The sequence below is a fragment of the Poecilia reticulata genome, chromosome 5, assembly GCF_904066995.2.
Source record: "Poecilia reticulata chromosome 5, P_reticulata-male-v2, whole genome shotgun sequence".
In the NCBI taxonomy this organism is placed as follows: Eukaryota; Metazoa; Chordata; class Actinopteri; order Cyprinodontiformes; family Poeciliidae; genus Poecilia; species Poecilia reticulata.
The window spans coordinates 19,730,694-19,742,997 of record NC_088834.1 but is presented as its reverse complement, the minus strand read 5'-3'; the positions used below and the strand labels follow the sequence as shown (position 1 = coordinate 19,742,997).

Here is a 12,304-nt window from a genome sequence, read left to right as displayed (position 1 = left end):
TTATTAATGAAACTGAAAGTCAAATGGGCCAAAGTACACTGCTCAAAAAAATAAAGGGAACACTTTAACATTTAAGTGAACACTGAAGTGTTCCCTTTATTTTTTTTGAGCAGTATATATATATGATCCCTGCTATGTCTTACACCGGTATGAAGATGTAGGACGTCTAATCTTCACAGGGTTACTATGTAGTCTTGAATTCCTGGATAAATATGGAGCTACATGGGAAATGGAACATGTTGTATTTTCTTGATGTTTATTCTCGGGGTGATTCGCTGTTGGTATGACATCGTAATGTTCACCTGGACCATCAGTGTCAAGCTCCAGACCTTGAGGGCCGGTTATCTTGTAGCTTTTAGATTGGTGGTTCCTGATCCAACACCCCCAACAGCATGCAGTCAGGTTCTAATGACCTCATTATTTCATTCATATGTGTTTAAGCAGCGATGTGTTCAAGTTAGAGGAGAGTCTCTGATTGTTGGTGGGTTTTTCTGTGCAAAAGTAGCAGCTCCACTCCTTAGTAGAATCCTCCGTGGGAGACTGTCGTCACCTTTGCTGGACTTTCTTGGACACCCTGCATGTTTCAAATGACCCCTCTTGGTTAGATTAGGCTGCAGTCTAATTAGCAGCAACCGTTCTGTTCTTCATTCAGATTAAGGTGAGGGGTACCACCTGTCCTTGTTTGGCTTATTAGCAGATTATATGTAGGGTCTAAACATGATCTGTGATGATGGTAATTACATTAATTTTGCAAATAATTGCAGTCTATCTTCTTAAAGCAATCTAGACTCGACGCAAAATGTCCGCTAAAGAACAAACAGTAAAGTTGGTGGGCTAAGAGGGAAAGATGGCTGTAATTACACAAACGTTCCTGTAGATGGCACCAACGCGTTCTGTGTAAAATGCAGCATCAGAGGAAGAAACTGTTGCGACTCTTTGTGTTCTGGTTTTAAGCAGTGTTCTATAAAAACAACTTAATGCGCCATTTTAGCTGGACAATCAGCGACTTATTTAAACATGTTGGACGGCAGCACGTCCGGGAATGAACCGGGGCTCTCAGCTTTACAGAACCGGGTCTCTGAGCCCGCAGATGGGACCCCATCCTCCAGGTTCCTGCAGGCTGAGCAGGAGCTGAACGTCCTCGTCCGGGAGCTCACCTTCGGAGAGCCCGTCCGCTACATCTACAACCCGCTCGAGTACGCCTGGGACACCCACCGCTGCTACGTGGAGAAGTACTGCCAGCCCGGGAAGAAGGTCCTGTTCCTGGGGATGAATCCTGGACCCTTCGGCATGGCGCAGACCGGGGTGGGCACCGTCAGCAAGAGCACTGTTTACATTTAACCTGCTCTGCAGAACTGTTATATCAACCTTTAAGGTGTTTTATGTTAACCAAAAATACGATGAAGCAGAAGAAAACATATTGAATTGACTTTTATTTATTTCACGAATAGAAATCTCAAAAGTGTGGTGTGCATTTTTGTTCAGCTTCCAAAACTTTGATTCTCCAAAATAAAATCCAATTCAACCAATTAACTTCAGAAGTCGCCTATCAGCTAAGGAGCCTAAATCAGAGAAACGGGCCCATAACTCTGGAAGAGCTATCATGGGCTCTTCCAGCCCATGATAGCTCTTCCAGCTATCATGGGCTGGATGATAGCTCTTCCAGAGTTATCATCCAGATAACCTACCAGGTTATCTGCCAGGTTATCTGGCAGATAACCAGGTTATCTGGCAGATAACCTGGTTATCTGCCAGATAACGTGGCAGATAACCTGCCAGGTTATCTGGCAGGTTATCTGGCAGGGCTCGTTGACAGAACAACTATTATTTTTCTCACAAATTTGGTCTTTATAGAAAAAAATCGGAAAAATGCCATATTTGGAAAAAAGCCAAAAGTTCTGTTTTATCACATGTAATGTAAAAGAACAGCAAACATATGGAAAAGGGTGTTGGGGTCAGATTAGACCAAAATGGAAGTTTTTGGCTTGCATGCAAAAGGCTGTATGTGGAGGAAAAATAACTAATTTCAACTATTTGTTGAAATTGTCACTTTGTTGTGACAGTATAGTATGAGAGGTAATTTGTGCTAGAAACAACCAATCAGAGCCAGTAGGAGGGTCGTAGCGCTGTCAATCACAAGCTCATCCTACCTCCCTTTCTCCCCATGGCTGCTTGCTATGCTGCAGCTAGCATAGCCTGTTGTGAATGCTCAGTCTAGTTAGCATGGCCACCGATGAAGGCTTATAAAGGGTTTTTCTGTAATGGTAAGCCATCAACACATTTAGTGGAGCATGATTGGCAGCGCTAAGACCCTCCCCTTGATTCTTATTGGTTGTTTTTGGTTGGAGCGATGCATTTTTTCAGATGGTAATGGTTAATAGTTAAGGGAGATTGATCTTTTCACAGATAATCTGTCTTCCCTTCACAACATGGTGACAGTTTTTTCCAATAAAAGTTACATACTGCGCAGGTAATGTTCAGTAAGAATGACGTGTTTCTGTCTGTTTCAGGTCCCGTTCGGTGAGGTGAAGTCAGTCGTTGATTGGCTGAAGATCTCAGGTGAGGTCGGTCGCCCTGCCGAGGAGCATCCAAAGAGGCGGATCCTGGGCCTCGGCTGCACTCAAAGCGAAGTGAGTGGCGCTCGCTTTTGGGGTTTCTTCAGAAAGCTGTGCGGCGAGCCCGAGCAGTTCTTCCGCCACTGCTTCGTTCACAACCTGTGCCCGCTGATCTTCATGAGCGCCAGCGGGAAGAACTTGACTCCGCCAGAGCTGCCTGCGGCGGAGCGAGAGAAGCTGCTGTCCCTGTGTGATGCGGCGCTCTGCAAAGTGGTGGAGGCGCTGGACGTCTCCATGGTGATCGGCGTGGGGAAGGTCGCGGAGCAACGGGCGCGGCGGGCGCTGTCCGGCGCGGGCGTCGTTAATGTGCGAGTCGAGGGCGTCATGCACCCGTCGCCCAGGAACCCGCTGGCCAATAAGGGCTGGGAGGAGGTGGCTAAAGCCAAGCTGGCGGACCTGGGTGTCCTCCATCTGCTGAGTAGCAGCTAACGAGCTGCAGACCCAAACTTACCATTCATCAGGAGGTGCTGAAAAATGCTGCCGCTAATGCCTTCCGACCACATGCTGCTCCATATTCAGCTTGTTATCACAAGCACCGCCTCTGACCTTCCTCTTTGACGTGGAGAAATCTTTACACAAGTCTGCAGAGTTAGCATGTCACCCCTTCAGCAATGACAGCATGAAGTGCATTAAATATTCATCCTCTGAACTACAAAACATCACTGTTTCTGTTGTAGAAACGATTTGTACATTTTGGGTTTCTTCTTGCTGGTACACTGCTCACATCTGAGAAGGGAGTTTGGTCCATCGTTATGCTGAGCTTTATGCCGGACTCATGCAGCCTGGAAAGATATGGTATTTTATTTCTGAATGTATTTTGGGCTAAATCGGCATGAAAATGAGAGTAAACAAAAGTATGCCTTTCCGGACTTGGTTTATAACCCCGGGGTCTTAAGTGTGCCAGCCTGCCTTCCTTCCTTGTCTTGCTACCTTTCTGTTGCAGTTACTTCTTCCCCTTTTTGTCTCTTTCCTATCTTCCTTCCGTCTTTCTACCTTTGTCTCCTACTTCGGTTTCTTTGATTGCGTCTTTCATTTGTTCCTACCTTCTTTCGGTTCTTTCGTTCCCCCTTCTGTCCTCATTTTCTTTCATTTCATTCTGTTATTCTTTCTTCCATTATTTCCTTTCTTCCCCTTGCATCCTTCCTTCCTTTCCTTTGCTCTTTGTGTCCCTCCTTACTTCCTTCCTGCCATGTTTATGACTTTGCTGCTTTATGTTTTGCAGAAATTTGAGCGGCTCCATTATGTATGGGGACATAAGCTCCCCATCTTAAGTTTGCCAGTGAACATCTGAATGATTGAGAGTGCATTAAATATTAATCCTCAAAACAGAACCTGTTGCAGTCAGATGAGACCAAAATCCAGTTCTCTGTGACGGAGCCAAAACATTCTGCCGGGGCACAATTCAGCGGGGTATCAAACATTTATGTCTTCCATATATCTGAAGCTCAGGACACTCTGTTCCGCTTTTATGTTGTAATGAAAAGGACAACAAATACGTAGAAATAAATCATCAGTTAGACTTTACTTCCTACCAGGTGGTTTATCAGCAGTTATCCACGATGGGCCCAAAAACACAGACTCAGTTAGCACTCCTGACATAAACTACTAAAATGGCACCTAAATGTAACCATGGCTACATTACATTTAATATATACTTATGCTGCATTACATCCTGTTGAAAGAAATGTTTCACATGTGAGACACTATTTTTTTGTACTGCTGTTTATCTCTTTTGTTATATTTGTTTGGTTTCCATAACGTATTGGTTGTTTTCCTCAGGTCTGTTTTAGGGTTCTGTGTCTTTCAGGGTTTTTGCTACTGTTACACGTCTCAGCATATGATGGACAGTTGTAACAAATGATGTTTTATTTATTTATTTTTTTGTTTTGTTTTTTTGGGTTTTTTTCTTGTGGTTAATTACTGCTTCCCCTTTGATCTTGAAGGAGAGCCTGTAAAGACGAACAGCGTCAGAGATAGAAAGGAAAAGGACAACCGCAGTCTTCTTCCCCAAACTCGGTCTGAAGAGCAGGGGGCGGGGCTCCTCACTTCCGGTCTCCTGGTGAGACGTTGCCCGAACCTTGGTTACTTTTTTTTTTTTATATTCAACAGGGTAATTTGGTCTGGAGTGATAATTAAATTCTCCCACTTTATGGTGTATCACACTACTAAAATAAAAACACTCTTGTCTACAAATAAATGTTAAATATTTTCTTAATGTTTTGTGTGCTGAAAAAATATAAAAGTCATAAAAAAAATGTTTACTTGTGATTCAGCATGTTTTTTTTTTGCCACTTAGTATAAATATTTTCACAGTATGTTAAACAAGCACCGACCTAGTGTGTTTACTAAGAACTCCTGCCTTGAAGCTTGTTGAAGATTAAATTGCTTTAATCAATGTTGGATTAGTAATGAAACATTTATTACCAATTTGATTGGCCAATTTGAAGTCCATGGATACATTGGAGACGTCTGAAATATGTCAAGTCTTATTGTTTTATTATCTTGCCTTCTTTTGCTCTTATTTTTGGTTATATCTTAGTCATAACATGATGTCTTCAGCTAACAAAAACAAAATAGTAATTTATGAGAGGAAAATCATGTACAAACTCACTTAATATATTTCTGTCCTTTAGGAGAATTATTTTGTGTGGATTTTCCATCTCCTTTGTCTGTCATCTTAACCGTGGAGCGCCGCTGCACTGCCATCTAGCGTCCAAAGTGGGAACAACATTTTAGCAAAGTCACAGGATATAAACATAGTAAGTAGCCTACAGCTCGCCCTGAACATGAAACTTATTAAAAAGAAAACATTTTCTATATATACATATATATAAAAAATAAGGTTCACATGACTTTAGCTATTTTTGTCCCTTGTTGTTGGTATCATTTACACGGTGTGACAGTATCTCCCCAGTCCTCCACACCCTCTGATTATTGCAACATGTCCAAACTACAAGTAGCACACGCTCAGAATATGTTTTCTTCTCTGGGAGTTGAAGTCTGGAGAGCGACTTTGCCCCCTTACCAGCGATGCACTCACTACATCTCCCACAATCCCCTCTGCACCTGAGATGTTTATCTGGACTCCACATGGTCCAGGGGTTGTTGTGAAACTCCTGCACCTGACAGAATTGCTCATCACTTTCTCCAGACTGATCGGATCTCTGACGAGGAGCTGAAGGCAGCCGTACGTTTCTCAAGAGATTAAGGTCTGATTCAAAATGATCAAAATCTGACATTTAAATAAATAACAAAATAGCATTAAGATGAGTTTTAAAATGATTTTTTTTATTTTATAGATCTAAACTAAGCGAGTATGACATAATTTTAAGTGCTTTGGATTGAAATTGACATTTTTAAAATATATTTCCTCTGAATCTTTACTTAAACAAATGTAATAACTTTTTTTGTCCTTGTTAGAAGGATTAGATTACTTTTTTACTGTGACTAAGTAAAAATACTTTTAAGATAACTCATTCCAAAATCTGATTCATAATTCCCATTATTCCTGTCGTTTAATATTGGAGTATTTAATATGACTTGCAAGTTTTGCTTTAACTAAACTCCAACAGACTGTGTGTGTGTGTGTGTGTGTGTGTGTGTGTGTGTGTGTGTGTGTGTGTGTGGTGTGAGCTCGTTGCTTGCTCATACACACACAGCTGCATTCCTGAGCTCAGCTATCACCTTTCATCAGCTGTTGTCATCCAGAGGGAAACCGGAGCTCATCAAACCGGAGCCATGTGTGTTTTCTTCCTCAACAGCAGAGCTTCCTGTCACTTATGGATAAACAGCCGGCGGTGGTGTTTCGAAATGTGGGACAGTTGTACTTCCCCCAAACCAGGGTGGAGTGCCATTACAGTCTGACATCAGAGCATGGGTGGAGCAGCAGTGACTGGATAGGCATTTTTCAGGTATAATAACCCACGTTAGCATCAATTTTGTAACCCTTGAGTGAATGATGGAAAGAATCTGCTTCATGTAGTTTGTATTTTGTGGGTTGTCTCCTGTGTGGCAGATGGGCTGGTCTTCAGTCAAACAGTATCACACCTACACGTGGGCTCTGGTTCCTGAGGGCTACACAGAGGGAACCAGCATCGACCACTGCGCCGTTTTCCAGGGTACCAGTTAAATTTATGAATTACTTACAGCACGTCTTGCCACGCTCAGCAACAGTATAATCAGACTCTGGATCTGTGTCCATGACTCACCAGAGAGTCATGGACACAGTGCTGTATTCATGAAGCACTTTAAAAACAACACAGTTGACCAGAGTGCAATAAAAACAACTCAAATAAAATAACAGTGACTGTAAAAACAAACCCTAAAAGTTGAGTTAAAGATGAGCTTTAGGAGAAGATTCAGTCATGTCAACAGCAGCTTTTTAAACTTTTTTTCACAGGTGAATCCAAAACTATTCATACCCTTGACAGATTTTTATTGACGCTTCTTTCACTTTGTTTTGCTATCATTTTAAAGACACCTGCCTCCAATAAAAACGATTAATAATTTGCACACATTTGGGGCTCAACTGAATATTGAGAAACCAATAGTTGGGACCTGCCATGCAAAGCATAGGGAGAGCAGTGACTGACTTGCGCAAGTCAGTCACTGCTCTCCCTATGCATTGCATAGGCAGGCACCTATTGTTCTACACCTCAAAATAACTGCCTCTTCCTAGTACAGTTAATGCGGCTCGTACCACTGCGTGCCCCCTTCACAATATATACATAAAAACGTGCGGCTTGATCCTGTGAGGGGAGCTATTGCTTTTGTTGGCATTTCGAGTAACTGTGGCGACATAATTAACACATAACGAGCCAAATTCAACTCAAAACAAAAGTCTGACACAAAACAGTGCCACTCAAAATAGACGTAGACTTTTGTCTGCCCCTCTGAGCTGCTCTTTAGAACTACTGACATGGTGGAGCACTTTGTTACTAGTCCTTTTCCTTTTGTGTTTTATTTACTGTTGTCATAGCAACTGAACTGATGGGCGCTGGGAGGAAAAAGCGACGGCGGTTCTAGTTAGCTGAGGTATAAACCTACTGTACAGGAGCTGAATTGCGATCTGTTTATATGTACAGATTGCTTAATACACTGTCAGTTATCAGCTTTGAAATAAAATGGTTCTGGAAGCTGTTGGAAAGTAATATTGACATGTTGTTTAGATTGTTTTTTTGTTACATGAGCCGAATCTGTTTAGCTATATTGTGTCTTTCTGTGAAAATGTTGGTGTACAGAAAAACCTCCCAGATACATTGCATGCTCTTTATGCAGTAGCAGATGGGGGTTATTCTGAGACTTAAGTGTGTGACATAAGCTGTACCTTTGTATTAAAGGATCTAAAACTGTTTATTACAGGAATAAGTATATTGTCTAGAATGACAAAGAAAACAATGTGGACACAGTGATTATTTTGAAGTAAGATCAGATATGGTGCTGTTTGCAAATCTTAAATATTTAACCAGAACAGATTCCAGGAGAATGAGTGAAGCACAGATTTGTTTCTGCCTCATCACTCCTACCTGTTCTAGACTTTTTACAGGAAAATCAGCATCTGTTACACCGACACCAGCCCTGGTGTGTGGAACACATGCTACAATCTCAAACTCATTGCATCTCTGAATAGTGCTGTTTATGTTATATCATCTAGTGGTGGAAAAAGCAACAACAAAACTATTATGCTATGTACTTAAGATGGAATATATGCACATCCATCCATCCATCCATCCATCCATCCATCCATCCATCCATCCATCCATCCATCCATCCATCCATCCATCCATCCATCCATCCATCCATCCATCCATCCATCCATCCATCCATCCATCCATCCATCCATCCATCCATCCATCCATCCATCCATCCATCCATCCATCCATCCATCCATCCATTTTCTTCCGCTTATCCGGGGTCGGGTCGCGGGGGCAGCAGCTTCAGAAGGGAGGCCCAGACTTCCCTCTCCCCAGCCACTTCTTCCAGCTCCTCCGGGGGAATCCCAAGGCGTTCCCAGGCCAGCCGAGAGACGTAATCCCTCCAGCGTGTCCTGGGTCTTCCCCGAGGCCTCCTCCCGGTGGGACGTGCCCGAAACACCTCACCAGGGAGGCGTCCAGGAGGCATCCTTACCAGATGCCCGAGCCACCTCAACTGGCTCCTCTCGACGTGGAGGAGCAGCGGCTCTACTCTGAGTCCCTCCCGGATGACCGAGCTTCTCACCCTATCTCTAAGGGAGAGCCCAGCCACCCTGCGGAGGAAACCCATTTCGGCCGCTTGTACCCGTGATCTCGTTCTTTCGGTCATGACCCAAAGCTCATGACCATAGATGAGGGTGGGAACGTAGATCGACCGGTAAATCGAGAGCTTCACTTTTTGGCTCAGCTCTCTCTTCACCACGACGGACCGGTACAGCGCCCGCTTCACAGTAGACGCTGCCCCAATCCGCCTGTCGATCTCCCGTTCCCTTCTTCCCTCATTCGTGAAAAAGATCCCCAGATACTATTCTTCACATGCTTTGATTAAAGTTATTTATCCTCGGTGCAATTCCAGTACTGAAAAATTAACTTTACACCAGGTGAGTCTCTCACCTGAGAATGTGAACCTACTAGGCTGATTCTGTGCCTTCAAATAATTGTAATGCTCCTGTAGAAGATTCATAACTTAAAAGTTACAAAACAGTCTGAAAAAACACTGAAAAAACAGTCTGTGTACTACACTCGAGAGAGATTCCTTTGATGCATCAAAGAGTGATGTCATCACTGATGATGTCATCGTTACCATAGGAACTAAACATTCTAATGATGCATTCACTCCAAACACATTTTGAGCGTCAGGCGAGTCTGCTTTATATTCAAAGTCTATGTGGAGTATTTGATGCGCTGGACACGTCAAACGCTCCAAACTGTTCAAATGGCGCCGCTCTAGACGCTCGAAGAGCGCCGCAATGGCCCTCGACGCGCCTCCACATAGAGTTTGAATGTAAACCAGATGCGCCTGATGGTCAAAAATGTGTTTGGTGTGAACGCACCATTATATGTCCAGTGTCATGTTAGTTCCACCATATTAGGACCAAAGACTTGTCCTAATATGATGGATTCATTGGTTTGGGCCAGGGGTAATGTTTAGAGGTAAGATGTGAATTAAGGTTTTGTTAAACCTTAATTCTATAGTTAATGTCTAAAGACATTAACTATAATAGTTAATGTCTAAAGACATTAACTATAATGTCTATAGACACTATAGACACTACAGTGTCTATAGTGTCTATAGACACTATAGACACTATATGTCTATAGTGTCTATAGTGTCTGTAGACACTATAGAATGTCCATAGACAATATACTTAGTCTACCCCAAACCAATACTAATTGGTTTGGGTTAGGGAAAATCACAGCTACTAAAATGAAGGGAAATCAATGCAAAGTTCTAATATGGGTCGAAATAGTTTTGACAAACCTGTATAGAATTTTGTTTTCTAAATCATTCTATAAATAATGATGGTATAATGTTAGGTTGTTTTTCTGCCAATTGCATAGCTGCGGTACACTAGTAGTCTAATGTGTTGTATGTGCTGAGACACATTCAACACATTAGAAACCAATCAGAACCAAAAGTTTGCCTTTTGGTTCTGATTGGTTGTTTCTGGACAGTAGCAGAGCCAAATGAATTTTCACAAATTCTCTGTTTTGTATTCTATTGTCAAGTGTTTAACAAATATTCATCCATCAAATGGATGGCTTTGCCAAATTTGTACAAAGCCTCAAATTTCCATAATGCAATAATGCAAATTTGCATTATTGCAATATTTTTTTTGCAATATTTTTTTGCAATAATGCAATAATTATTTGCGGCTTGGATAGTGACCTAGGTTAGTGCCACCTGGGTGTGGGTCGCTTTAAAGGCCGAGCCGGGCTTAGCTTCTTGGCCTTCTTGCCAACGCCAACATGAAGACCCTCCATGGAACCAGTGGAGGTTGGTCGCATGGATGTCTGTCTTTCCTCGGACCTCCATGTTTGTGTGGAGGTTTGGCTTTGCGTGGACTCCTCTGTTTGCAACCTGAGTGTGGGTCGGCACAAAGGCTGAGCCAGACTATGTATGGAGACCCCTCGTTGATTCAAGGTCCATCTTTCCTCGGACCTCCCTGGTAGATTGGAGGTCCATCTTTCCTCAGACCTCCCTGGTTGATTGGAGGTCTGTCTTTCTTCGGACCTCCCTGGTAGATTGGAGGTCCATCTTTCCTCAGACCTCCCTGGTTGATTGGAGGTCTGTCTTTCTTCGGACCTCCCTGGTTGATTGGAGGTCTGTCTTTCTTCGGACCTCCTTGGTTGATTGGAGGCCCTTCTTTCTTCAGACCTCCCTGGTTGATTCAAGGTCTGTCTTTCTTCAGACCTCCCTGGTTGATTGGAGGTCTGTCTATCCTTGGTCTCCTCTGTTTGTAGGGAGCCTTCTCTTTGCAGGGGGACCTCTGGTCGGGTGGAGACTCTATGATGGTTGTTTTCTAGAGCAAGTTTCAACTCCACCTTCAGGTCCGCAACCTGACCCTGCAGAGCTTTCACCATTTCCTCCTGAGCCTTAAATTTGGAGGCTTGCTCAGAGTGACTTTTGAGCTGCTCCTCATATTTGAGTCTCACTTGGTATTCTTCCATCATTACTTCAATCAGACCTTTATTGTGGGAGGCGTATTTTACAGCCTCCCACTTGAAGTATTCCAGCTGTTGAAGAACGGTCTTGTCAGTTGTAACTTTGGTAGAGCAAGAATTCTGTTCACGATTGACTTGCAGGTGACGTTCTTTTTCCAACAGTTTTTGCAGTCTTTGAATCTCCTCCTGCTGGGATTTGACTTCAGCTTGACATGCAACCCTTCTGTCTCTTTCCTCATGGAGTTCAAAATTCTTTGTCTGCAGTTCTGTTTTAAGATCGTCTACCTGCTTTGTCAAATCTTTGACGTGTTGGCTAGTCTCTGCCACGTCTTGCACCGAGGGGGTGATCTTGAAGCCAGCAGAGGGTGTTGTTTCCTGCTTGACTTCCAAAGATGTTGAACTCTCAAAGTCGCCGGAAGGACTTGATTCCCCCTGGATCTCTGATTCAACTTCCGGCTCAATGGGGCTGTCATCTTCAACAGGGAAAATGACAGCGTCATAGTCGACTTGGATGTTGCGGTCTACAATGTCGACCCATGAAAGCTTAGCTGGAAAAGCTTCATGTGCGCAAACAATCTGTTGTTGCTTCATATCTATAATCTAGTAACTTCTTGGTTCTCTGAACGTCGTATGTGCTCTGAAGGGTGATCTGTCGCGATTGAACTGTGGAACAGATCAGAGAAAACTCTGTCTGTGAGCTACATTTAAGAGAGAGATTCCCTTGTGATATCATAGAGTGTTGACATCACTGTGATGTCATTGATTCCATTGGAACTGAACATTCTATCCACCTTACTCCTGGGAGGCTTACTGGGGAAACGGTTATGGGTCTTACTTCTGGTGACTAGCAGAAGTAGCAGTATTTCATTGTAATTTATAGGGTTTTTAGCTAATCTATATTCATGATAGAAGTTACATCTTTGGTCGGTTAATACACTGCACAAACATTTGCATTTCACTGCTCCCCATTAGCATTAGCCTTTTCTCTAAAAATAGCTTTTATCTATTTATCTTATTTATTAGTCACAATTACTATACTGAATGGAAGAACAA

At 42.9% G+C, this 12,304-nt stretch overlaps 2 protein-coding genes across 7 annotated transcripts in view; both read left to right on the top strand.

Moving 5' to 3' along the window:
* The first annotated feature begins 47 nt into the window (after positions 1–47).
* Positions 48–5,690, top strand: LOC103465337 (single-strand selective monofunctional uracil DNA glycosylase). Of its 4 annotated transcripts, XR_014087608.1 has the most exons (4): positions 48–1,305; positions 2,511–3,410; positions 4,559–4,674; positions 5,249–5,690. XR_014087608.1 is itself a non-coding variant. In XM_008410057.3 (2 exons), the coding sequence occupies exons 1-2, from the start codon at positions 1,018–1,020 to the stop codon at positions 3,042–3,044; spliced, it is 822 nt and encodes a 273-aa protein (XP_008408279.1). In that variant the 5' UTR covers positions 48–1,017; the 3' UTR covers positions 3,045–4,881. The 4 variants fall into 4 exon arrangements, 1 of the variants encoding a protein (XP_008408279.1); XR_014087606.1 differs by having other exon boundaries at positions 2,511–4,674; XR_014087607.1 differs by lacking the exon at positions 5,249–5,690 and having other exon boundaries at positions 4,559–4,881.
* An 18-nt stretch (positions 5,691–5,708) lies between these two features.
* Positions 5,709–12,304, top strand: part of LOC103465338 (calcium-binding and coiled-coil domain-containing protein 1-like) — a 16,001-nt gene continuing 9,405 nt past the window's right edge. For 2 of the 3 annotated variants that reach the window (XM_008410060.3, XM_008410058.3), the window contains exons 1-3: positions 5,709–5,824; positions 6,377–6,526; positions 6,631–6,733. In XM_008410060.3, coding sequence (XP_008408282.2) covers positions 6,395–6,526; positions 6,631–6,733 — 235 coding nt within the window. In that variant the 5' untranslated portion in view covers positions 5,709–5,824; positions 6,377–6,394. The remainder of the gene's footprint in view (positions 5,825–6,376; positions 6,527–6,630; positions 6,734–12,304) is intronic. The other variant, XM_008410059.3, reaches the window with a different exon arrangement.

Bases quoted from the DNA above. Each gene is read 5' to 3' on its own strand.
- LOC103465337 (XM_008410057.3), top strand. From the start codon at position 1,018: ATGTTGGACGGCAGCACGTCCGGGAATGAACCGGGGCTCTCAGCTTTA. The intron at 1,306-2,510 runs GTGGGCACCGTC...TGTCTGTTTCAG, and splicing joins TCGGCATGGCGCAGACCGGG to GTCCCGTTCGGTGAGGTGAA.